At 33.7% G+C, this 26,151-nt stretch overlaps 2 protein-coding genes across 4 annotated transcripts; both read right to left on the bottom strand.

Moving 5' to 3' along the window:
• Positions 1-1,839: 1,839 nt before the first annotated feature.
• LOC113849054 lies at positions 1,840-17,712 on the bottom strand. Of its 3 annotated transcripts, none has more exons than XM_027478634.1 (16): positions 17,220-17,712; positions 14,045-16,780; positions 13,471-13,921; positions 12,786-13,014; positions 11,035-11,199; positions 10,538-10,810; positions 9,681-9,926; positions 8,721-9,107; positions 7,220-8,614; positions 7,074-7,130; positions 5,383-5,802; positions 4,640-4,863; positions 4,023-4,156; positions 3,220-3,462; positions 2,964-3,142; positions 1,840-2,639 (listed from the first exon to the last, which is right to left on the bottom strand). In XM_027478634.1, the coding sequence occupies exons 1-16, from the start codon at positions 17,614-17,616 to the stop codon at positions 2,523-2,525; spliced, it is 7,653 nt and encodes a 2,550-aa protein (XP_027334435.1). In that variant the 5' UTR covers positions 17,617-17,712; the 3' UTR covers positions 1,840-2,522. The 3 variants fall into 3 exon arrangements, with proteins under 3 accessions (XP_027334435.1, XP_027334437.1, XP_027334436.1); XM_027478636.1 differs by having other exon boundaries at positions 14,045-16,760; positions 17,220-17,565; XM_027478635.1 differs by lacking the exon at positions 7,074-7,130 and having other exon boundaries at positions 1,945-2,639.
• Positions 17,713-18,987: 1,275 nt separating this feature from the next.
• LOC113850218 (protein KINESIN LIGHT CHAIN-RELATED 1-like) lies at positions 18,988-23,435 on the bottom strand. Its single transcript, XM_027480656.1, has 3 exons — positions 22,420-23,435; positions 19,761-20,669; positions 18,988-19,248 (listed from the first exon to the last, which is right to left on the bottom strand). The coding sequence occupies exons 1-3, from the start codon at positions 22,959-22,961 to the stop codon at positions 19,014-19,016; spliced, it is 1,686 nt and encodes a 561-aa protein (XP_027336457.1). The 5' UTR covers positions 22,962-23,435; the 3' UTR covers positions 18,988-19,013.
• Between the last annotated feature and the right edge of the window lie 2,716 nt (positions 23,436-26,151).

Raw genomic sequence — 26,151 nt, 5'->3', positions numbered from 1 at the left:
CCACTGTAAAGAAAAAGGTTCTCAATTTTCACAACAACGATTACATACTTTTTGGATTTTCTTCACACACTCACCAGATCATACAAAAAGTTCAAAGGGGGAGCACACACATTGAAACTGTAAACTAATATCTCTATGAGGGGTAGCAGTGTGGTACTAGTCTACTGCATTATCTGAGGCTTGGAAGGTTACCAAAACAGATGAGAATGGTAAAACGCACAACCACCCACGTTCATTACAAGCAGAAAAATCAATCAGCAGCCAGAAGAGAACATAGAAATTATTGACCACCCAGAACATCACAATCATTCAAAGAAGCGCAAGCATAACATCAAAACATACGTAAAAGTTGTAAGCAGAAAACCCACCATGTAAAACTCATGCATTCGAATGAAAGATGATAAGAAGAAATACTTGCATGCACAAAGTTGTCCAAAACAGAAAAGATATCATATAAGAGGATTGGAAGAACCAACCCAAGTGGGCAAGAGTGGATTAAGGTGAAAGGAAGTTATAGATTAAAAGAAAAGGAATCACATTGAAATCACAAAGAATCAGAAAGCAATGAAGAAGAAGAAAATGGTAGTTTTTGTGAAAGGAGATGTCTTTCGTGACTGCATACGTTGTTTTTTTGGTTATCATTCTATGTTGTCGGTTTTCGCAAGCAGGACAACCGAAGTGGTGTGTGGACCGGTATTACGGCGTCGTTTCTGGCATCAACCTCTTCCCACTCCCGCACTCTACGACAAATTGTGGGGTCCACTGGACAAAACAATCTAAGAGGGGAAATGTTTTTCCAATCTTCCTCTTTCCTTGAAGTAACAATACCTGACTTTTACGGTTATTTTTTCATTTAAAATAAATATTTTTATATTATTAATTCATTAAAATATATCAAAAATAATTTTTATATTAATTTTTAAAAATCATAATTTTTACTGGTAATACAATCCATGATTAAAGATAATATAAATTTTTAACACTGTTTAATATAATTAAATTAAATTCATAAAAAGAAGCGACTACAAGAAAATATATACGACAGGACCACGAAAATTTACTCGTACCATTGATCATGTGCTTCGGATCTCTTGACGAAAAACATCGGAGCATTCTTGGTCAGACAGGTATCACGTGACCCAATATTATCTTTCTTACTTCACTACCTTATTACACGGAATTTATGTATTTATGTTTCTTCAAAAATTTTGCTTAAAAGGTGTTAAATTCATGCTTTCTACTGTTGAAGTGACATACACATCACAATGAACATGGTGTTGGCTGCAATTAAATCACATCTACGTTGTGTCAACTTGAAGTTCATGACCAAGCTGTGGGCTTACCGTAGTTTTCTAGTGGTTGGGGCTGGTAATCACGTATTACAATGGGTTGATGGGAAATGAGGCATGCAATTTGGTTGTGATACTCGTTTCACTTTTTAGTAGCTGAGTGAAGAAAAGAATATTCATTATTCAAGGTTGGTAGGTGAATCTAACAGCAGTCTATTTCCAGTCCATTGGTATTTTTTTAACAAGTATTCTTAAAAGGTTAAAAATGCAAAACAATACTCACTAATAAATAAAAAGCCTTTTCACATGTTTTCGAATTTTTTTACTGTCTCTCCATAAACTTTATCCCCCAAAATAAAAACACAAACTGATTGAAAAAACTTATGAACAACTTATTAAAAATGATTTATGATTCTCAGAAGTTATTATTTTTTAACTTATTTTAATAAATTTTATCATTAAGTTTAAGACCTAAGTTATTATTTTAAAAAGGATTTATTAAATAAATGTTTACATAAATGGATATTTAAACAATAGAGACACATTTATTAATTAAAACTAAAATTTAACTTCCAACAAATATTGACAACGTTGATTACTGTTGCGCTTGGAGAAAATAAAAGCTTTTGCCTACCAAAAACTTTCATCGGTGTTCCACTTAATATCACTGACTATTTTATATATACAAGCTGCAAGTCATGACTACAAATGTACACAAAGCAAAGCTCAACATAGAATCTAATAGGAAAATAGAACCTATTTCCTCACGTGTATATAAATTCATGAATGACATGCTTGAACAATTCAAAACATACAGGTAATATACACCAAAAACAAAGCCTAATTTTTTCTCAAAATTGTTGCCAGTCACGAGAGCTATTCATAACTTCATAGAACTATATGCCGGCCACTGACTATGGTTTTGTTCCATGCAGAAAGAATGATTCAAATCAAAATGAACCCACCCATTCTGTTCAAAGAAGCAATGAGGTTCACCAGCATGAGATGTTCATGTTCCAGGATGTATGGTCTGGCCCAAGTTGCAGACTTTTTGGATATCTGACCCTTTACAAAATGGATGGTGACTTCAGCAATGTACACATTTCTTTCGCAAATTGTCAAAGAACTCAGTAATGCAGAAAATTATAGCAACTTCTCACTGATGATGACCACTGTCATGCAGCATTTGAAGCATAGTAGAGTTTGACATCAACATAAAGGATCTTGGAAGTATCATAAATTGATTCCATGGCCGTGCAGATGATTGTCCAGCCGTACCAGCTTCACAGTTCCATCCCCACCGCATGTATAAAAACCATGGGGAACAACTTGTATATCCGTAACAGCAGCCTGCGACAATTTAAGCCAAGTATTAGAGTGTGAACTTCTTTTGTCTGATGGAGTATACCTATTTGTTTAAACTTTAAAAAAACACCTCGGCACAATTTATATAACCAGAAACTATTTTAGTCTTAAGAAAAGATCATTGAGTTTGACACAAATAAAACACCCCATGGTGTCAGCTCACGGTGTCAGCTCTAAAGAAGCTATGATTTTCACAGCCTCCAGGCACTGTAGGAGGTGGGAGTCCGTTATGTCTAAAATAGGTGAATTCAGTGTTAACTCATTAAAAAACATGAATTTAGTATAATTTACAATTGTGACATAAATTACCCGAACAACACCACCAAATCCACGAGAGCTTGGCTGCAGAAAGGTGTGCTTTTCATGTATCTTTGACCAGTGATGTATTAACTTAGTGCTCTGGGCATCCCATAATTTGACATCTCCATCTGTGCTTCCAGTCAAAAACAAGCTGGTATTTGGGATAGTAACTACTTTTGTGACACTCCCTATGTTCATAAAATGTAAGCAGAATTCATTAGAAAAAGAATTAACCATACTACCAGTTCAAATAAAATTTCTTTACCTGAGTGAGCCTTTGGAATATACCAAAGCATCCCATCGACATTCTGGTCCTTGTCACGAGTCAAAGATGTGACAGAGCTTTGCCCAATGTTATCAGCACGCCTGTGCCTTTTGGCCTTTCCTGTAGCTATATAGCGGAAGTCATGAAGTCCAACATCACCACCTTTACCACCAGTCACAATAAGAGGGGATACAGAACCACTTCCTACGTGATTATCAAATACAGACACACAGCGTGCGCCACCTTCACAAAAACAAGTACAGTTGGTAACATAAAAAGACATGAGCAAATCTTCAATCCTTCATAAATGTAACAGGACATAAACCATTTTTATACAAAAGAAAAATAGATCTAGAATGTAATTCACCCTTTACTGAAAAATATACACAAGCAGAAGGTTAGTATGCAAGTTCAAATCTAAACTATGGGCTATATAGCCCATCCAGACCTTTGCTTAAGGAACATTATGTCACAACCCCCCATTGCGACACATTTCAGCACTAAAATTTGCAGATTTTTGTCCACAAGATGCAAAACCCCAACCCTCCCTATCCCAATTTTACATAGATTCATGAAAATTCCATGACTTGATTAATATTACATATTGTCAGATATAAAACCATTTCGTATTTTTACCCAATAGCTTAAACAGCTATTGGAATGGTTAGTTCATGAAATGTAAGAGATGTTACAAAAATATAGAACCGTTCATGTACCTTCACCTAATAGTTTAAAAACTTTTGGGATAGTAAGTTTCTAATATGTGTAAGTGTTCATTTACAAAACTAAATTTAGAGAAAGACCTTCATGACATAAAATGGAAGCTCGAGAAGTTGTAGGTGGAGCTAAAGTATCCCATATGACCACGTTAACACCATTAGAGCTATAACCAGCGACAGCTATTACTGATCCACTTGAAGAAAAGTATGTTACATCCCTGAAATCAAAGGTAGAATAGATTAGCATTTAAATAAGCACAAATTGCTGCATAATAACATTTTTGTCAAGGAGAAAAATAACAAATAAACATACCAACAAACTATAAAACTCAAACTTGTTGAACTCCACTCTAAACATGAATCAAATGGTTAAGACAGTAACCCTGTTTATGGATTCTGTTTTATTTTAAGCACAGTTCTGAAGACATGCAGTCCTGAATATATCTTTGTCCTTCATTTCATGATGGTCAACATTACTAGAACCATCACGTGCTTTAACAAAGGTGGGAAAAAAGAACCCCATAGGGAAAGCAAATATAGAAATTTCTGTTTTCACTTCAGACCAGAGAGTAAAAAATAACTCTCTTTAAAAGGTTATAGTAATTTGGTTGATGCATATTCTGAATCAACAGTTTACTCTCCAAAAGAACTTAATGTTGACTAAAATTGCAACCAAAAGTTGAGAAAAACAAAGTACATACGATGCATGACCATTAAAGCAGAGAGATGATTCTGTTGGTCGAACATTGCTCCTTCCTCCTACCTCCAGCTGCCATGTGCAGGCAGTTCCATCTAATGCAGCACTGGCAAACCGGTGTCCAAAGTGGTCAAACTGCAAAGCTGAAATTGATGCAAGGGCATAGGGTGGAGGGGCATTGGCAGCGGGCAGCACTCCATATGTAGCAGTAGCTCTGTCCTTATTGAACTGTATTTATGATGCTTGTTAGCCATAAGCTTGAAATATGGACAACAAATGAAATTTATTAATTTCCCTAAATCTAGATATTATATGTCCTGCATCACATATGGAATAGCATTCGAGGGGAAAGGGAAGGGGAGGGTTATTATCAACACAGAAATTAGAACTTGTAAGTTATAACATCCTGCAAAAAAAATTAAATAAAATTAAAGAATCTAAGCAGGATGATAGAAAGATTAATTTTTATCTTCAGTTTTAACTCAGCTAATTGAACAAGGGTGCCGTATTCAAAAGAACCAAGTATAACAAACCATTGGCTCAAATGATACCCTCCTCCCTATGGGCAAGAACTGTGTGTGTATGAAGCTTGAACAATGAACATGCAAACTTAAGAAACCATAAGACAGGTTGGTCGCAAAAATAAAACCATAAAAATAAACAACAAAGTTTTCTTTACTTTGTTTATGCAAATACAAGCACACACAGTCATGTCTATTATGCAGAAAAAACTTAAGATTTCCTTACCTCCCACAAGTAAATGTGTGTATTGCTAGAACCGACCAAGAAGAAAGGCCTCATTGGATGACTTGACAAAGCCCTGGTACTTGTGTTCTCCAAAGTGGCAGATGGATCCACAAAATCTTGTTGAATTTCCCAACCTACACCAGAGGCACCAATACCAGCATAACCTAGAATTCCTAATGCTCCACCACCTGTCAAGTCATTGCTGGGCCAAGCCGAAGAACCCATACCAATAGTTGCTCCACCCAACCCAAGGTGTGCCCCTTTTTTGCTCCCAAGGCCAACACCAGGAGAAACACATGTTGGAGCAGGAGTAGATTCTGAACCTGCCCATCCATTCTGAGGCCAATCAGCCTTGGCCCAGAAAAGATCTGATTTACCACTAAAAGGAGTATCATCTTCCAGATGAAAGAATACTATACCCTGAATTAGATAAAGAGAAACAAAGACATTTATATACTTTTCTGTATATTCATTCAGATGTTGGATGATAAGATTTTTAACGAGTCAGTTTTAAATATGATTTTTTTAAAGCAATCTAAAGGGGGACTAAGCATGGTTGCAAATGCAAAATAATTATAATTTCAAACAATAATGGTAAGACATGTGTCATAAATAAAATCATTACCATCTGCATAAAATAGCATATTCATATTACATAATACATTGGTCCATTGACCATCACTTGATAAAAAATGGATAGTAAGTAAACAAGAATGTTGGAAACATTTCCAACATTACCTTCTTCAAACCCTAACTCCAGGCTTATGTAGATCACAGCCATATGCTACACATTGGAAATACATAGCAATGGCACAGCTCAGGAGGGTCCAGAGACAACAATTTCCTCATGATGTAAAACAAGGATTTCATTCCCTTTATTTGCTGTTTTCCCTTTTCAGACAGGTATGCTAGACTGCTAGTTCCAAGTTATCATGCTGGCTGTTTTTCACATAGTTATCATCTTTCCTATCAAGTTTTAACCTATATGTATACTGTAACTGTGCTTATGACAATAGGCCACTCTGTCAACTCCCGATTATATGCAGAAACATAAGAAAGAATGAATATCAACAGACAAGTTCTTAACCAATAACCACCACACCCATTTTTATAGAGAAATGATTTATTAAAGGGAATAAGATGATCGTTTTCACAAAAATAAGTGTTAGACTTATAAAATTTAGCATAGGAGAATAAGGCATGAAACAAACTTTTTAAGATACATAAATGTTCTACATTTCCTTTATGTATGTTAGTATATATGAATTTTATTAGTTACTTGTTAGTTTTTAATATCATACTAATATTTACAAATACTTAGAAGTGTTATTCATAATTAATTTTTATACTCTAATTTGAACTATATTTTATACAAATATTCAGGATTTTCAATTCACGGTACTTCTCTTCTGCAACTGAGTTCAATTCTTACCTCCATCTTCAATGCTTACCCATAATAAAAGACTAAACACTGAGCCCTAGGTCTAAGGAACACAAAAAAAGGAGCCAATAGAAAATGAGAAAAAAAATTGAACTGAAAACATACCAAATGCCCTAGCTGCAAATGAATTATACAATTGATTGTGCATAAAAGATACAGGCATGCCAATGATATTCATTGAAAAAAAGAAAAAGAAAAGAGAGATCCAAGCATCCCAAGTTTCAGAATAACGTAAATTAAGAGGACAAACCTTTCGGTTGCTAGCAACAGCAGCTTCCTGTTGATCAGTAGAGTTTATACATAATGCCTGCTCAAATATAGCAACAATGTCATTCTTATGTGAACATATATGTGAGTGTGACCATGTCAAAACATTTAAATAGAAGGGAAAATCACCTCCAGAAGTTCTCCATTTCTCTTGTACATTTCTTTGGGACTTTGGAAAGCTGCAAAATTTGAACATGTTATGTCATTCTGGTTTGATCTCACAGAAGCATTGCCACTTAGAGACATTTCCTTAACAGGAGCTCCAACTTCTTGATTAGAAGATCTAGTGCTAAGTTCACCTTCATCATCACATGTATCATCAGTTTTAGGTAGTGCTGTCATATTTGTATACAGGTAATTCCATCCTTTAGTATGCAACTGATCCAAATCATTTGGCCAATTGAGTTTTTCCTGTGCAAAGCAGTCAGATATCAATTTGGGATCAGCAAAGTGATCCCATAATAACTGATGAACTGGATATTTATCTTTCCTGCTTGCCAATTCGGATATGTCCATGCTTTGGTTCTGATTGGATTCTGATTTTTGTTTTAACCATTCAAGAGTCATTACGTTTAAATTATTGTCCAATTTCTGCCATAAAAATTCTGCATGTTGCTTAACATGATAAGAAGAAATGTGAGTAACTGTTGTCAACAGTAAATCACATATGCTAAATGATGCTAATCGAATCTGCTCCGGCAAGCTAATGCAATCAGAATCCATATTTATGACATTAGACTCCCCATATGCATAATTTCTGTGGAAAGAACAAAACAACTTAGCATCTTCAAGTTTAGCAAGAATCACATTCAAATTAGGTGTCATGAATCTAGACATATGCTGCCACAAGCAGGTTCCTAAAATCTTCCATCTTTCTTCATCAGGAAGCGAATGCTTTATATCTGCAACTACTTTATCTTCTGCACTCTTGAATACTAGAAAGTTTTGTATGCTAGGTATGGAAGAATTTTGAGCCAACAACTGTGTAATTTTTGGAATACTCATCTTCAGAGTCACCATATGAACCTCATAGGGATTACAATCATTAGACTGTGCAATTAAGAAAGGTTCCATCATAAACAAAAGAGCTTGTGAGTTTCTTTGAAGCCAAGCTAATGAAAAAAGTAAATAATACTCATAAAGATCCAGGATCTCAAGAAGTGTTTTAATTAGATCTTTGCTAATAGAATTCAATTGGATCCTCACAATGTTTCTCAAATACCGCAATGAAATCAAAAGACCTTCAAAGTTACACTTTGAAGCATCAGATCTACTTTCTGTAGATGCATCTTTCTCATGAAAAGTTGAACTTCGTTGACAATATTCCATACTGCAGGCAGAAAAAAATCTTGAATAGAAAAAGGAGATTTCTTCTGCAGTCTTAAAGAGGGGTTTAACCCGAGAGTAATATAAATTGAAAGCATCAAATATGTCATTCTTTTGAGACAGTTCTCCTTGGGTGCGTCCATCTGTCATATCATATCCAATGTACAATAATCCATGGTGGCAAAGCAAGAGTAAAATCTGCAGAAAAGGGAAATTAGGAAGAGAGTGACCACAGGATGTATATGGCTGAATCGGGGTAACACACACAAAAGGAGAAAAAAAAAACTAGAATAGAAAAGTATACCATATTGATGAGACGGTGTGGAGCCAATGAAAACCTCTGTTCAAATACAGCAAGTGCAGTGTATAACTTTTGTTTAAAACTTTCAATTGACTTCTCATATTGCACCATGTACTCATCAGAATAAGAATCTTCTAAATTATGTTCTGCACAAGTGTCAGGCCAACTTGGATGCTCTCTTATCAATTTTGACAAGTAGCAAAGTGCCAAATTCAATTTAATATGGAATACCAGATACACAGACGCATCAGAAGACAGCCAGTTAGAGGATTTTCTTGGCAAGGGCTTTAAAGGACTGGACAGTAAATCGTGTCTGTCACCTAATTCACTTTCTTGATCTGCAGTCCCAAGCATGCTCAGTGACGATGAGAAATACTCCAATGCCTCAACCTTGAAACAAGAAAACATTATGAATAATTAGAAACATAAGTAGAGTACAGTACACACACAATGTCACATACTGGCATTGTACTACTGACACGTGCAACATCTCTGTACGTACACAATACCTCAGGCACAGACAGCAGTAACAATTAATCTAAAGCTGCCACAAAGAAAATTTAACTTAATATAACAACACCAGTTCAAAAAATTAGGATTCAAGAGTTCTTTAAAAATTCTCAGAATGATCTTATATTAATTTAGCCAGGTTCTTGGGTAAGCATGAAAGTTATCTTCATTCTTCACAAAATCCTCCTAGATTGGCAAAAACATGTGCACATATTTACACGAGAAAGGCCTGAGAAACATACTGCAAAATAATTTCTTCAGGAAAGGATGGTCCTATAAACATAGGTGATAAGAAACCTAACTTCATCTTTAGTAGCAGGAAAACATTTACCACACCTACATACTAACTTGAATTGATTAGATATTATGGTGGTAGTTCATGCAAACTCATTATTTAAGAACAAATAAAAGCTAAAATAATACATAATGGTATAATATGTAAAATAAACTTACAGGATTACCGCATCTTTTTAGGGCAGTAACTGTCATCAAAGTTGCCCACCTTAAAAGGATTGCAGAATTTTGCTCGCCTACAGCATTCCGCATACTATTCTTTGTTGCTAACATCTGGCAATAAAAACCAACAGTAGGGTCCAAAAAAGGACCACAATTGGACATGACTGTGGACTCCTGAACCACAGGGTTTACTGAAAACTCCAGCATTCTATAAAAAGATTGATAGTAATTTCCCATTTCCCACTGCAAATCAAGGACAACTGGTTAGAGATAGGATCATGCATGAAACGATCCATTACAAGCAGAATATAACAATAAGTCTCAATGAACAAGTTGAATGTAAGTGTTTTGGTTTTTGGGCACCTCCAGATAGGTCCAATTTCAGCACAACTCAGGGCCATGTAATATATATATATATATATATATATAGAAAATAGGAAGAAACATAAGTAACTGTTGTCAGTAAATCCCATAAACTAATCCATATTCATGAGTATAGACCCCCTATCTAGCAAGAACCAAATTCAAATATTGTCATCTAGACATATGCTGCCATAAGCAGGTCCATAAAATCTTCCACTTTAAAAAATAATGAATTGAACAAATGCTTTATTTATACTTGCTACATGTTTATCTTCTGCACATTTGGACATTTGGAAGTTTTGTATACTATTTATGATAAAATTCAATAAAAATCTACCCTTTGTAAAATGATTGATAGTATCACTTGTTTCACACTACAAATTCAAGGAGATCTGGTTATACATAGTACAGTTAGATGTACCAAGCAAGCCTTATAGGCAGAGTATAACAGAAAGTCTTTATCGATAAATGAAGGTAAGTATTTTGGGCACCTCCAGAAGGCTTGCAAGCCAGTAGTCTCCTTTATCAATTGCAGATGGAAGTATGTACTTTGTAATTAGGTGATGCTCCAATGGTCCACCATGGCCCTCCACAAGACGACAAATGACCAGGGCAAGCTGTTCATCCCCAAGATTCTTAGCACAAATATTTATGGCAGAAGAATGATCACCTCCAAGCAAAAAGAATGCAATTGCTAATTCCAGCTGATGCTTTCCCAGTAAGACATAAGCATTTTTTAAAGCAGCAGCTTTATTTTTCTCATCCTGCATTAAACTTATTATGATTACTTCAACGACATAATACCATAAACAAGATAAAACAAATGCATATAGGACCAGGAATTAACCACTTATATACTCCATGTTAAAACAACTTTAAAAAAAATCTAAATAACTCTATCAATCTAATATAAGTCTCTTATTGGCATTAATGAACAAGGAGGCATTAAAAAACACCATTCTTGCAGACTTGTTGAAAGAAAATTTACCTGAAAATTGCGTGAAAGAAAACCCACTAAAGGCTTGTCCTTCTCATCCTTACTGATTTTGAAAAGGCCAGCTAAAACTTGAATTCTATTCAGTGCAATATACAGCAAAGCACAATCCTTAGGATTTTTGTTCTTCAAATACTGTGCTCTTGCCAATTTCTCCATCTAGAGCAAGAGGATAAAGGAAGTATTAAAACCGTTTGAATTGGGAAAAAAAGGTAATAAACAGTGAGAAATTTTGAATTCCAACAAAAAAGTTGACAGATGACAAGCACATAAACAAAGGATCATAAATCAATAACTATTGAAATAAAAGTTTTCCTTCCAGTTCCAGATAATAATCTTTCATAGCTGATGAGAAATCCCTGTTTCTCTTGTAACATCATACAATCAGAAGAAATTAAGAGAGTAAAAGAAATGAACACAACAGAACAGATAGTGTCACCCTGTTAAACAGCAATTTTGCCATTTTCATAGTACTTTAAACCACTGTTCCTTTAAAGCATCACCACAGTTGATACTTTATATATACAACAGCTAATTTTCAGGGTCCCAACAAGGCATATAAATGTAAAAGAACAATAATTTTTTATCTGTCAAGGTACATATTAAAAGTAGGTAATTCGTAACATCAAGTTCAACAAGACTCACTCAAAGGTTAACTCATAAGAGAAAGATTATTCAAACATTTATAAAAAGTATTCTACACATATTCTTGACCTCAACATCTTAACCCACATCCAAGATTGAACACTTGGTAGGTGAAGTTTGCAACACTGAATATACCTGAGTGACAACATTCAAATTGATTAAGTTTTGATATCATATTAAAAACCGAGCTTAACTCACTTTCAAAAATTAGTTCATAGGTTTTGATATCATATAACAAAGGTAGCATAAAGATTTAATATCAAGAATACCAACTTTTTAGTTCAATTAGTGAGCTACAAAACAGAAGTTTCATGGAGATCATGGTACTGATTAAAAAAAAAGGATGTGTTTGAAAACAGGTTTGCTACAGTATCTTTGTTTTATTTCCTCTTGGGTTTCAATATTTTTGATGAGTTGTCAAACATTTATTGGTTTGAAATAGCAGTAAAATTAAATTACCAAGCAATTATACAAAGCAGAATATAAGAAATTTTCAATGATTCTTGGAAGGAACAAAACAAGAAAAAAGTGAGAGTGATAGAAATAAGAATGTTAAAGTAGATGTGTGGATATATGAGAAAAGATAGGATACAAAATAAGAGAATATTAGAGTAACACCTACAATGAAAAAGATGACTGAAAATCGTTTAAGATAGTTTGGTCATGTATAGAGAAGACCTTTGAAAATACTAGTAAAGAGAGTTGATTGTATAACTTTTTAGTCTAGTAAAAAAAGGTCAAGGGAGACTCAAAAGAACTTTAAACAGGTTATTGAAAGAAATTTTTTGAATAACCAAATTTCTAAAAGTCTAGTTTTTTACCAAGATTAATAGTGTCATGTGATCCATGTAGCTAGTTTCACTTATTAAGATAAAGTTTAGTTTTTGTTGTTATTGATTCCTTGAAGTAAAACTGTTCTTTATATTTCTTACAGGTGTCAGCAATTTCTTACAAAGTGGAATATAAGAAATATACATTCTTATGCGATATAGGTCACATGCAGAAAACTTAACGTTTCAATTTCCATGATCTTGTTTCATGTTTGTTTCCCATTATTGAATATGGAAAAGAATGGAAAATAGAAAAGGACCAAGCATTACCCTTGCACGTAATTGAGGTATATTAGCATACCAAAAGCCCATACCCAAAGCACGCATTTCTTGCCATGATGGTTCATTGGGTATGACAGAACCAAATAAATTTTCTAGGCAATCAGAGTGGTAAGCCCATACAAACAACCTTGAGTTAACAAGCAAATCTTCAAAAGATGCAGCTCTAGCAAACTTTCGAAGAAAAAGAAGTTGCTGAAACCTTAGTACAACCCAAAACCTACAAATATAAGTTTAGAAACCACATCACTCATGTACTGAAAAACCACTATATATACATCAAGATAACATGAAATAACCAAGATATAAGTGAGTCAAAAAGTAAGTTGGGGTAGTTTGCCAAATGAATATCACTTATAGAGATTCATTTGCCAATTGTGTTTGATGAAGCTTGGTGGAAAATATTTTAAGAGAATTCAAGTTCTATTGCAGAGATTCAGAGGAAAGTCTTCAAACCAAGACTTCATACAATTGGTCTTGTATTTTGGTCTATACTCCTGAATTTCCGTGTGGACTTTATTGTTATAATATTGTCTAATTTGTCAGTTATCCTGGTCCAGTGCAGGATACCTGTTTTGTTTAGATTGAGTTTGATTGGAAAATGCTTCTTTGATATCTTTCAATAAATAGATATAGGAAAAAATATCATAAAAATATTATAATAATTGAAGAATACCTTCTCCCAGGTTCATCAAGACTTTGGTATGCAGAAGAGGAGTGTGGACTACTAACTTCACTTAGCAGATCAATGATTGCAAGAATCTCTGTCTTCTCTATGTCGATCAAAAGTGGCATATCAGACAAATTCTCAAGAGATTCAATAAAACCATTAAGCTCAGATTTTGTTGAGGTGGGAATGCTATTATTTTCTGCAATGGAACCTGAATGAAATGGAAAATGGAACAAGCTACTTTGAGCCTGTGAAATTGATGAGATTGAATCAGCATCCCCACTCCACTGGAATCCCCTATCCTGGGAAGCTTTCGATAGACAGCCTTCTAGATAATACGACAATACAATATTCGGAAGACCAGTTCTTTTCAAGATGTGTCTCTTTTCAGGATCATAATTAGAAGTAAGGCATTCAACAAGATGTTTCACAGCTACATAAGCTCGTTTCCAGTTTCCTGAAAAAATAATTAATAATAATAACAAAACCTGAACAACATGACATAATTCCCATTACATGGTTGAGTAAATTAACTGAGTCATCTGTCATACTTAAACAAAACAATATACTCAACCATTACCTGAACTTATATTAGTAAGTAGTACACCAGGGTGATAAGTAGGCAATGATCCACCAATTATCTCAGCTACTTCTAAGATGCTCCATATACCAACCTTGGTAAGAAGTTCAGATTTTAATTGCTCCTTGGCCAGAAACAAGTCATTGGACAGGTTATTGTTCTTCATATTAATTTTTATAGACTGCACAGAATCACAATGTGCATGTTTGCCTCCTTCGATTGACAATTCTTTGAAAGCAACAATCTCACAATCAGTAAAAACTGCAGAAAGTGTGTCTTCAAATACTTCACCCTTGCAATTATAAGCATTTGGCTCCGAATCACAAGGACAACCATTAATCGTTTGCTTTTTTTTATCCACATGGAACAACCAATGACTAAATATACTAAAGTAATTTCCATGAATTACCACTGCTGCAGCTCTAGGTCCCCATAAGAAATCATAAATTGGGATAGAAGTGTGAGCATATGCAATGCGAATCCATATACTCATTTTTTGGAAATTTACAGTGTTTGACAAAGTCAGACCATCATAACGCTTACGAGCATATACTTGCAATTCATTTTGCAAACAAACTCCAAGCAATAACTCACCATTTCCTAAAGTTAACCACTTCAGAGTAATAACATCACTTTCAGGCTGTAGTTTATCTTCCAAAATAAAAGTGCCAGCACTGACTAGATTTACAGAATCCCATATATGGATGGTATTTACATCATTTAAATTGCTTTTGTTGCAGAATGTAGCAATCTTTTGACCACAATCAGTGAAAGATAAACCCTTGACGGGACCGTCATGTGCAACAAATGAACCCACAAGTTCCCATGGTAAGTGCATAGTCAATGAATTGCCAGGTTTATTTTTCCATAGTTTCAAGCTGCCATCAGAGTAGCCTGTGGCCATGATATATGCAGGATAACTACTAGAAAGATCATTTGCAAAGCCAAACTCCTGTCGTCTATGGCTCAGAGGGCCTGGATCAACCACCATGAAACTAGTAACCGGATCATTGGAACTTGGAAACTCACATGAACATGGATTTACAGTGATGCAATATCTTTTATTAGCAAATGTACTTTCAAATGCCCAAACACTGCAGTCATCTAGGCTTTTAACATCAAAATTGCATTCACAACAACTTGTTGACATGTCAAATGAGTGCAAGTTAACTTCCCATGATAATGCCTGAAATCTCCCTGTCCATATTGCCAATAGCATAATTTTATTATTATGAAAAGTTTTATTACAAGTAGAGTTCAATGGAATTGCAAAGATATCAGATGGTCCATCCTCATAAGGACCATGACCACTGAAAGGAATAGTGCATAAGTAGTGACATTCTATGTTTTCTTCTTCATTTCGACAAATATTGACTATGAAGCAATCAATCCCCCTCGTATGCCCCAAAAGAAAAACTAGTTTGTCATCAAGCACTGAAGGTGCCCATGTCAAGCTTGTATACAAGGAGCATGAGTCTTTAGTTGCAAGCTTTCCATAGAGTTCCCAAGTAGGAACAAAAGTTGGACATCCCACAATACAGTTTGAAATGTCTGAAAGCGACCAAAAAAGAAGCAGTCCATTAGAATCCAGAGATGCAGCAAATTGAACTTTGCTTGTATAAGGATGAATAGAAACCTTTAAAATTCTCCCACTGTGACCATCTAAGTTTAAAACTCCTCCAGTCAAATGGGAGGAGATGTTATCAGTGTTACCATTATGAAGGGAGTTCTCCTCAGCATCATGTATTGTTTTAATATGGAAAAATGACCAAACTAAGGAATTACAAGGTAATAGCTGAAGTGGAGAGCATATAATTGGCGGACCAGACAAACAATTTCTCAATATACCAACTTTATGAAGCAGTAAGGCATTTTTAAAATCAGATGAGTGAAACTTATAAACATTTTCTATGTCATGGTTCTGGAGTTCATGTCTTCTCCACGATGTAACTCGGGGAAATCTCAGTGGAGAAACATCATCAAGACAGTGGACAGCCCAAAAGCTAAGCAACAATCCAGGACCAAACACAACTAACCAATCACATTTTCTAGCATCATGCTCAAATCCCTCTTTGGAAAAAATTTGTTTGCCTCCTTCGCCAATTCTAAATATTCCCTCCATTTCTGTCCCCCACGTAACAAATATATCCAAACCAAGAGTTCCATTTAAGGACTGATTAATCTCAATAACAGCAACAACACAAAAGGAGAATCCAGTGTTCTTCTGATCACCAGTGTCCTTCCCAGCCCTCCTGGCCTTTCCATTGTCAATTTCACTCCATAATCTAGCAGTTCCATCCAAGCAGCATGTCAGTAACAGATGCCTCACTGAACGCCTACCGTATCCATTTGACAGCCTTCCTCTCAATGGTCTCCACTGAATCATCGTGACAGGTAGAGGATGATGGAGCTCAGCTTTCGAATATTCAGATAGTCGGCTGCTTTGACACACAAACACATATTTACTTAAGTCATTAACTAAAGTCCCTTGAATGTGTTCTTTACTAGCATGTGCTGAAGTCGCTGAAGGACCCCCAATAGACCAAGTTGCAGAAACAAGTGTTTGAGGTTGATCTGGTTTAAATCTCCAAGCAATTTCCCAACACCTATTACTCTTTTTCCAGAAAACCACCTCCATTCCACCAGAAATGATTCCATCCCCCGATCCAGTCCATGTGATGGTTGCCACTTTCGTGTGTTGCACAAGCACTGCATTCTGGCTCCAACAAAAAGAACCTGAATATGAGTGACAAGATTGTGTTTTTAATATATAGAGCTAATAAAAAAGATGTCTCATCCTAAAGGAAACTCAAATCCCCTTAAAGCAACGGATAATTGAAATTTCAAATGAACCCACAAACATAAACCTTAAAACTATTAAAATTCAGAATTCTCAGACCAAGTCATTAATAATATTAATATCCAACATTTCAAAAATGAATAAATACTCATTTTAGTCATTTTAATCCCTCAAACTGTATGCGTCAATCACTTTAGTACTCACTTTACGCAATCTCACTTTAATCCTGACATTACAAAACTACATTCATTTTAATCTTTTTGATATAAATACGACAATATAAAAAAAGTCAGAGATTAAAGTGATGGACGCTTACAATTTGAGGAATTAAAACAAATATTTACTCAGTCAAAAATTGAAGTTGGAGTTAGTTACCTTTGGAGGTGGCGGAGTCGTGAATGAAAAGGAAGATGCAGTTATCGGAAGCGGCGGCGAGTTCGGCTGAGGAAGGGGTGAGAGGGGACCAAGAGACGGCGGTGACGGGGGAGGGAGAGAGGTGGAAGGTTTGACGGAAAATGGGGCCGATGCGAGATTGGGAATGAGAGAGAGGGGAAGGGAAGTGGGTGATGACAAGGATTGAAGAAGCTGCATAAGCGATCCATGAATAACCCGAAAAGTGAGGGAGAAAATCGATGGTTGATTCAGAGAAGGTAGGAGCGGGTGTAACGACGTCGGATCTGAGAAGACGCAGAGGAAGATGGTCAATTGGGTTCGTTTTCATGTTTGCAGAAGCAGAGGCAACAGTCTCTGTTTCTCTCTCTGTCTCTGCCATTGTTTCTTCTTCTTCTCTCTCTGTCTCTCTGTCTATTTTCAGAAGAAGAGTAGCGTGAATGCATCAACTCGACTCACCATGCATATGCTTACCTGTCTGCTTGTCGTGGTAGCTCTCCACTTGTTATTTTGTGTTTTTTTATTTTAGTGTTTGTTTAACATTTGTTATTTTCTTTTCACCACTGTAAATTCTTGTAAATCTCATCGATTTAAATGTCATTTTAGGTTAGTTTAATAAGTATTACATAAAATGTGTGTTAAATTTTTAATGATTACATGAATAATTATTTATAGATACAATTGATTATGTGAAATCAATTTTTACACAAAAATTAAATACAATTGTTTTAGTGATCAAATTTTAAGTTTTAATTTAATAATACGTGATAATATTAAATACAAATATTCTTTTAAAAAATTAAATTTTTATCTTAACAGTATCAATTACACTTGGCTTTTGTTTGGTTTTACTGAAATATGAGTGATTAAAATTTGAAGGAATAAAATCATTATAATTGTTCCCATTTTATGCTTATCAAAAAGTTTTGAAATACATGCTTATAAGGATATTATGGTCTTTTAAATTTTAAGTCCATTATTTTATTTTACACTTCAGTCTTATTTCTATCGATCCAAACACAGTCTATTTTACTTAAAATTTATTTTTATTTCATGTTTTGGAAAATTAGGGTATGTTTGATTTCTTTTTTTAAAAGTTTTTAATTTTTTTTCTAAATATAATATAAATTTATACTATATTTAGAAAAAAAATTAAAAACTTTTAAAAATAGGAAACAAACATACCTTAGTTTTTTTTTTTTGTGCTATTTTGCCCCTGATATGGGCAAAATTTATGGCACACGTCCAAAACTGCTGTGTGTGTGAAGCCTGTAAAGGTCTTGTTATTGATTGTTGATACATCAATATTACACGATTTGCTTCATTGTTTCTTCTTAGCAAAGGGTGAAAAGGAGCAGACAAAAATTAGTTTGATTATGATAAACAAAAACAAAGTAAATTGTGCTGTGTGCATAAGCAAATGCTTGATTCAGGATTTAATGTTAACGACATTGTTGGGAAAAAAAAGGTGGAAGATTAGTCAATTAGCAACCCAAAAATAAAAAAAGGAAACCAAATCAATTATATATCATTATTACATGACTTTCCTTTCATTCACAGAATTCTCATAATATTAATCATCACCACTCATTTCCTTCTCTTTCTCCTTTTTTTCTTTAAATCAAAATTAAATTAACTTACCAAAAATTATGTGAAACTATCATTACTATTAAAATATATATACCATATATGAACAGGGAAGCTATCCTCTCTCTTACAGTACTCTTAAAATATTATATAAGGGAGGGTCTTCTTTTTAAAAAACAGAACAAGACCTCTTTATGCTCTCAAACTAAATGCACCCCATCTCCTTTTTCCTTCCTTCTTCATCTTTAAGGAATTGGAATCTATAAGGTTTTCAAGTGATTTTCCCTTTCTATTCCAAACCCTTCCTGCTTCTTTCAAAAGCTCAAATAGCCGTTTTTTTTCATCATCAACATCTGGATTTGCAGTTCCAAGTTTTTCTTCTCTCATCTTTAGTATGTACTCCAATATCTCAATGGCATCTTCAACTCTGTGCACAACAACATTAGAAAAAGAAATCATCACGAAACAATCATCACATCATTTTGGGTGGGTTTGGAAAGGTTTATGAAAATAACTTACGATTCTCTTAGTTTTTTTAGCTTATTTCGACAAGCTTATTCATATAACTTATCAAAACAAGTTTTTTTCGTGGTCTAAATTTTGGTATAAACCCTTTATGCAATAAGATTATTGAATAAGTGCTTATTTGAACTGTTATCCAAACACACCCTTTATCTTCACACAAGTAGTCCTGTACTGGTTCCAAAAAATTATGCACAAATACCAAAACTCTTCTTCAAGTCAAATTATCGAAGTGGAATTCGTGACATGCCATGAAAGGGTTGTCTCTAGCACAATGAGTGATGGATAAATGACAAAACTCCTAAGGCTAAGGTGCAACATGATGAAAGTTTAATATTTGTATGAGAGGAAAAACCAAACAAAACCAGAGTGAGCTTGGGACACACAATGATATGAAGGGACGAAAAAGATGTTTACCTCCCCATGGCATCATAAGTTGCTGCAAGATTGCTGTACACTCCAAGAGTGTCCAAATGATATGTTCCACACACTCTCTCCAATATCTCTCTTGCTTCTTCAAAATGCATGGCAGCATCTGCTATTTTATACAGTTGCACGCATGCAAGGCCCATCTGGTTCAATACAACTCCAAAAAACGCAGATTTCTTCTCACCACTGGCTCTAAGCTTGGTGATAGCATTGTCAAAAGATTTAAAAGCATCCATATACCTCCCAACCATGTAGAACATCACTCCCATTTGAGCTTCTATTCCTGCTACTGTCCTATATTGTCCAGGGATATCCTCCAACAACTTCACTGCTTTCTGCAACAGCTTCAGTGCCTCCTCAGGCTCACTTAGAGCTTCATAGATAGCAGAGATTTCAGTCAATCCACTCGCAATCTCTCCGGCCGTTGTTCCTGGCACGGGTTTACTGTATATTCTTAAGGCATTTTCACAATAGGATTTTGACTCTCTTAATTTCCCTGTCTTGTAGTAAAGGTCAGCTAGGCGAATGTACACTAATGCCACAGAACTGTGACTTTCACCCTTGGTGGATTTGAACACTGTTAGTGCTTTCTGATAGGCGAAAACAGCCTCGTCGAAACGACAGAGAGACAAGTAAATATCTCCAATGCTAACATCAATGGCTGCAACCTCATTGTCTTGTCCATTAGCTATCATTGACATGCTAGCTAGGACAAGGTGTTCAAGTGCTGGTTCATAATTTCCTTTTGCCTCGCATATAAGGGCCATGAGACGCCTATCAGCCGCTTCTGTAAGAGAGGCAGGTGAGCAATGATCCTTATGAATTTCAAGGCTCTTCTTGCAGAAGTTCTCTGCCTCATCAAATTGCATGGCTTGAACATGGGCTTCAGCTAGGTACCTGCACTTCATGGAAAGCAATTATTTAGGGAAATTTTCAGCACCATACCACACCAGACATGATATGGACAATATATAAATATAAAGGACAGGTAACAAATTGTATATAGATATATGTTATCAATGGCGTAGCGTCGTTCATGTTGTCAGGTTCTCTATTCTATTATGTCCATCACAAGGCAGAAAGAATGTACTATTTCCATGAGTTTCACCCACAAAACAAATAATATGACCTTACTTAAGGTGCTATCAATTTAGTGCTAAGTAAAATCATCACCAAATTGAGTTGTTCACAGTAAAGCTCATTATTCTCAGTTAAGCAGTCCAATTTATATTTTCATTAATCATTCCTATCGTATAAGAAGGAAGATTAAACAATTTGCATTCTGCAAACATTCTCCTTGGTTATACTTCCTCTAGTTATTTTAAAGCTACCCATTCACTATATAAACCAGTTACTCAACATGGCCACGAGTACAAGTTTAAGGATGTAGCATACCTCTGATGCTGCTTCAACTACAAAAGGGAGGACCTTTTTGTATAAGCCAAAATACTACAACAACAACTAGAATCAAGCCTTATCGATGTATAAGCCAAAATAAAATAAAATAAAATAAATAGTATTAGTTTAATGGGAATTTGGTTATATGTATAATTTAAGAGCGTTTTGTAATACAGTGAGAGGTAAAGTGTCCGGTAGAGACCATGATAGCTTAGTTCCTAAAAGTGTTCGGCCAATTCAACACTTGCATAGTTAATGCTTCAGAATCTGTAGCAACATTCCCAAATTCACAGTAGATTCTAAACCAGTGCGTGGCCAACAACCACATGACTATGAATACCTGTGCAGCACTTCAGTGACTAATATTATAAATTATATACAAAATTGAGGTTATGCATGTGCCATTGCAGACGTGACAGCCATTGGATAAAGTCTCTCTCTGTATAGACCATTCATCCCTATAAATCAAATTTTTTAATAGGTTACAAACACAATGCCTTTTTTTATTCCCATATCAAGGCCCCATCTATAGAAATGTTTTGCCGGAAAACTCCAAAATGTTCTCCGAGAAATTTGACAGCTGATAGTCAGATACATTAATGTTGATTATATTAGTACTTCTTAGAAATTATTGTGTCTTGTTTTAAGAGACTAACATTCATGAACCAGAATATAGTAATCCCTTCTCATAATCTAAATTAATAAACTTTAATTTTCCGCCGACAAAGTTTTTATATATGAAATAAGGTAGTTTACTTAAGTGATAAATTATAAAATTGAACAACAAAGAAAGCTAGCTACCTAAATACAATTAAATTAGTTCTAATCGCATGGTCGGTCTAATAAACCCAGACCAAAGTCAACTAAAAATAATTAATTGATTGAAAAAATAAACATATGGCTGTAGAGCCCCAGAACCAAAAGAACATGGTGAAGAACATTTTTCAGAATCAACAAACTAAAAAAATCAAGTCACAAACATTTTTTAACCTCACATAAACTCAATCACCACTTGTACCTTTATTTTCTCCTTTTTATTTATCAATAATTCAATACTAAAGGAGGGCATTATCTTATGTAATGCCTGGTATTTGTGCAGAAAAATATTTGTGAAAGGAACGTTATCCTTGATATATTTATGTATATTTTGATTATAATATTATATTATATGTAGGTAAGGTATTACAATTCCAAGTGGACCATAGTAGCAGTAGCAGTCAGAGGCTATGAAAAAGGAGTGTTACGTTACCTACAAGTCTCAGCAACTCTCGGGTCGGACTTACCCAAAACCTCAATTTGAACCTCTAAACCCGATTCATAACACGAAATGGATCTATCCAATTGGCCAATCATGGAATACGTGTCCCCAAGCTGCATATACCCGGAAAACTTGGCCATGCCATGATCCGACCCTTTTTCAATATCCAGCAACAAAATGGACCGTTCCAGAGCCTCAACCGCCTCGTCCAACCGTCCCAAACTGCTATAAATCGCAGCAACCACGTGGAGACACGTGGCAAGCTCCAAACCCGGACCCGAACAGCGTTCATACGACATGGAGGCCCGAATAGCGAAATCCAACGCCTTTTCCGGGTTCTCACCCGAAGCTATGGTTTCTCGGGCCATCTTCAGAAGAAACGGAGCCAGATCCGGGTTGTCTAGCGATGACTCTTCCACTATAAGCGTTTTCTTCACGGTTCGTTTCACCGCCGGCGACTGGTTCCCGTCGGAGGGCTCGTTCTGCGGCGCTCCACGGAGGAAAACGCTAAACGGTTGCGTTTGAGGTGGCATGGCCGAAGACTCAATACCCACAACTCAAAATCGAAACTTTGTTCGATATTTTGAATGCCCACGATTGTAAATGGAAATTTTCTTCAATAAGTTCAATGCCCACCATTCAATTTATTGGTTTTGGTTTGAAAAAACATAATTTTGAGAATTGGGAAGAAGAAGCAGAAGAAGAGGGTGTGAGATGTTGGTGAGGTGGTAATGGGTATATATTGATGAATAGAGGGAGAAAGTGATTAGGGGTGGTAGTGATGGAAGGTTGCTTGGAAGAGACGTATGATCCTTACAGAATCTGGATACTTTAATCTAAGGACAAGCTTCACAAGGAAAAAGGGGAAGAACAGAGAAATAAAGTCCATGATTGGGTTGCAGAGTGAATGATGAATCTGAGTTTTGTTAATGGTTTCCTTATTCTCCTTTCATTATGAACTAATGTACTAATCTACACGCCAATCTAACCCAATCACTTCTCTTTCCCAAATGCAGGGGTAGTAGTTGGACTTTGATTTGGGTGCTCACCCTTGAGCTTCCTCGTGCCATTGGTAACAACGTTACATTTGTTACAGGTTAAAATGTACATGTTTAATGTGTAAAATTAATACTTATTTTCATGTTAATTTGTATATTTCATATATGTATATTTTGATTTTTATATTAATATTTTTAAAATATATTCAAAATAAATTTGATTTTTATGAATGATATTAAAATAATAAAAACTAAAATATAACAAAAATATCATTTATAAACATAAAATGTAATTATTTTAGATACAATAAGTAATTTATAAAATGTCTTGCTAATTTTAGTTGATTGAGTTTAATTATTCATAAATAAAGAAATTATAAAAATATATTTATTATATTATAAATATTTTTTAATAAAATTTTATTATTATTAAATGATATGACAGTTAAAACTAATAAAATATATTTATATATTAAATAAGTATAAACTATAAAGAGTATTATTATTATTATTATTATTATAAACTTCGAGAATTTAATTATTATTTTAAATAAACAAATTCTAAAAATTAATAAAACAATTAAAGTAAAAAATATTTTATTTTAAAAAATTAATGATTAAAATAAATGTTTTAAAATGGCGATTTTTTTAACAATACATCCTAAGTTAACATTTTTTTATTTTTTTTTTTATTTCTAGTATAATGCCACAGTTGAGTTTATGATTAAACTATTTGCGACAGTTATTACATGATGAGATTTAAGCACAAAATCTCTTGCTAAATAAACTAATCATAGTAACGTGAATATAATAAGGTCTTGCATTAATCATTCGGGTTTTTCTTTTTTCCATTTCCTTCAATTAAATGCATGTATAAATTCACATGTATATAATTGTGAATAAATATTTATTTTTGTAGATATTTTAATTTCAAACACACGTTAATTAACTAAACAAGTGGTAAGTATTATTTCAAATGATACATTTTGAAGTATGATAACCTATAGAAATTGAAAAACATGAAGCTTGGCAATTAAGTTTGCTTTTTTAAAGTTTGTGATAAAAAAAATCTCTTAATTGGACTTAGAACAAACATATTTTGTGATTAAGAAAAGTCTTCACCGTAGAATAACAATGGTGTTGTCTTTGTTGGTTGGAGTGGGGTATTTTAGTTGTTCAGGACTTGGATTACTTTGCAAGTTAAATTATTTGTGATGTATTTTGTATTCATTAGTTGACATTTTTATTAAATACTTGTAATAATTTATGTAATCAAACACATGAAAAGTAAAGATCTTATTAGAATTGGAGTTTTCTTATAGCTGCAAAAGTCTTCTGGTCCACGTTTCTGAGTTCTAATCCTTTGGTCAACCTGAGTTATGATCCTGAAAGCTTCAAGACAAAGAGGATACGAACGTTAAGGAATAAGGAAGGCCCACTAAATAGGATATAGGACTTTTAGGCCCACTAAATCCCCAGAGTGATAGCTAGTAGGTTCTCATCTATTTTGTCAGAGTAAAAAAAACAATCTTTATTTGTGTGGCATTTAATATCTTTAAATTTTAGTTTAAACATTTAAAAATAAATTTTTTATTAAAAATATTTAGTGTAGTAAATTTATAAAAATTTAATAAATATATTTAATAAAATACATTATTTTAAATATTTAAATTCAATTAAAAAGGTTGAGGTTAGCTTTTTCTAATTTAATATTGTGATAATACAATATTGGTAAATGAGATTTTATATAATGAAAAGGTCCTATAGAAGATTTATACCCTAGAAGTTCAAAAAGATGATAACAACTGAGCTGTTTAGCTACTTGGTATCTAACAATATTTGTTTACTTGTAATTTAGATTCTGAATTTAATTAATCATGTGTACGAGCAAATTTTAATATTTATAAAAATTCTTATCAATTTTTTATTTTTCTTAAAGAATAAAGTATACATTTTAGAAATTAAGTTTTATAATTCACTGCAAAGCATTTCTAAAAAAACAATTTACACTCTTCCGTGTAATAGTCACCATAAAACCAGATGACACAATCGTATTAATTTTTTAGATTTTTATGAAAATAAAAGTATGAAACTATATGACATTAGTTAAACCGGACAGAGGAATAATTCATTGCCATAAATTTTTTAATGAAATTAATTAAAGATTCATGGATTTTAATTATTATCTTTTTTAAAAAAATTAAAATTAGTTTAATCATATACAGTAAATATTTTATGATATTAAACAGTAATAAATAAAATAAACAAGACTTTTGGTAATAAAAAATTAAAAAAAATTATTAAAATCAATATGATATGGTGTATTAAAATTTAAATTAAGGTTGATTATAATATAAAATGAATGAAATAAAATGTGAATTAGATTAATAATCTATTGATATGTATTGTTATTTTATTTTATTTTTTTAAAGTTATAACAGGTTAAAGGGTAAGGACTATAAATTTGTCTTTAATAAAATGTTGATATTTAGAAAAAAATGAATGAAATAAAAAATTTAAACTTACTTATGAAATAATTATATCTCTTTTTATTTTTTCAAATATAAAAATTAAATATTTTAAGAAAGACTAAAATTATAATATTTTTATTATTATAAATAAAAATATTATTTTATTGAATAAAAAAGTTAAAGAAATAAAATATTTAAAATTATCAAAATCCTATATTTATTTATATAAGATTGTCTCAAGTTAATTAATAGAT

Source organism: Abrus precatorius, unplaced genomic scaffold (assembly GCF_003935025.1).
Source record: "Abrus precatorius isolate BTA unplaced genomic scaffold, Abrus_2018 Scaffold9, whole genome shotgun sequence".
NCBI lineage: Eukaryota > Viridiplantae > Streptophyta > Magnoliopsida > Fabales > Fabaceae > Abrus > Abrus precatorius.
The sequence above is the reverse complement of the archived record's forward strand: the minus strand, read 5'-3'. Positions and strand labels throughout refer to the sequence as shown.

Coding starts and splice junctions, on each gene's coding strand:
- LOC113849054 (XM_027478634.1), bottom strand. CDS start 17,616: ATGGCAGAGACAGAGAGAGAAACAGAGACTGTTGCCTCTGCTTCTGCA. Junction 9,108..9,680: donor TAAAAAGATGCGGTAATCCT/GTAAGTTTATTT, acceptor TCTTGTTTCAAG/GTTGAGGCATTGGAGTATTT. Junction 5,803..7,073: donor CTGTTGCTAGCAACCGAAAG/GTTTGTCCTCTT, acceptor TATCTAATTCAG/GGTATAGTATTCTTTCATCT.
- LOC113850218 (XM_027480656.1), bottom strand. CDS start 22,961: ATGCCACCTCAAACGCAACCGTTTAGCGTTTTCCTCCGTGGAGCGCCG. Junction 20,670..22,419: donor AGAGTTGCTGAGACTTGTAG/GTAACGTAACAC, acceptor CATGAAGTGCAG/GTACCTAGCTGAAGCCCATG. Junction 19,249..19,760: donor ACTTATGATGCCATGGGGAG/GTAAACATCTTT, acceptor TGTTGTGCACAG/AGTTGAAGATGCCATTGAGA.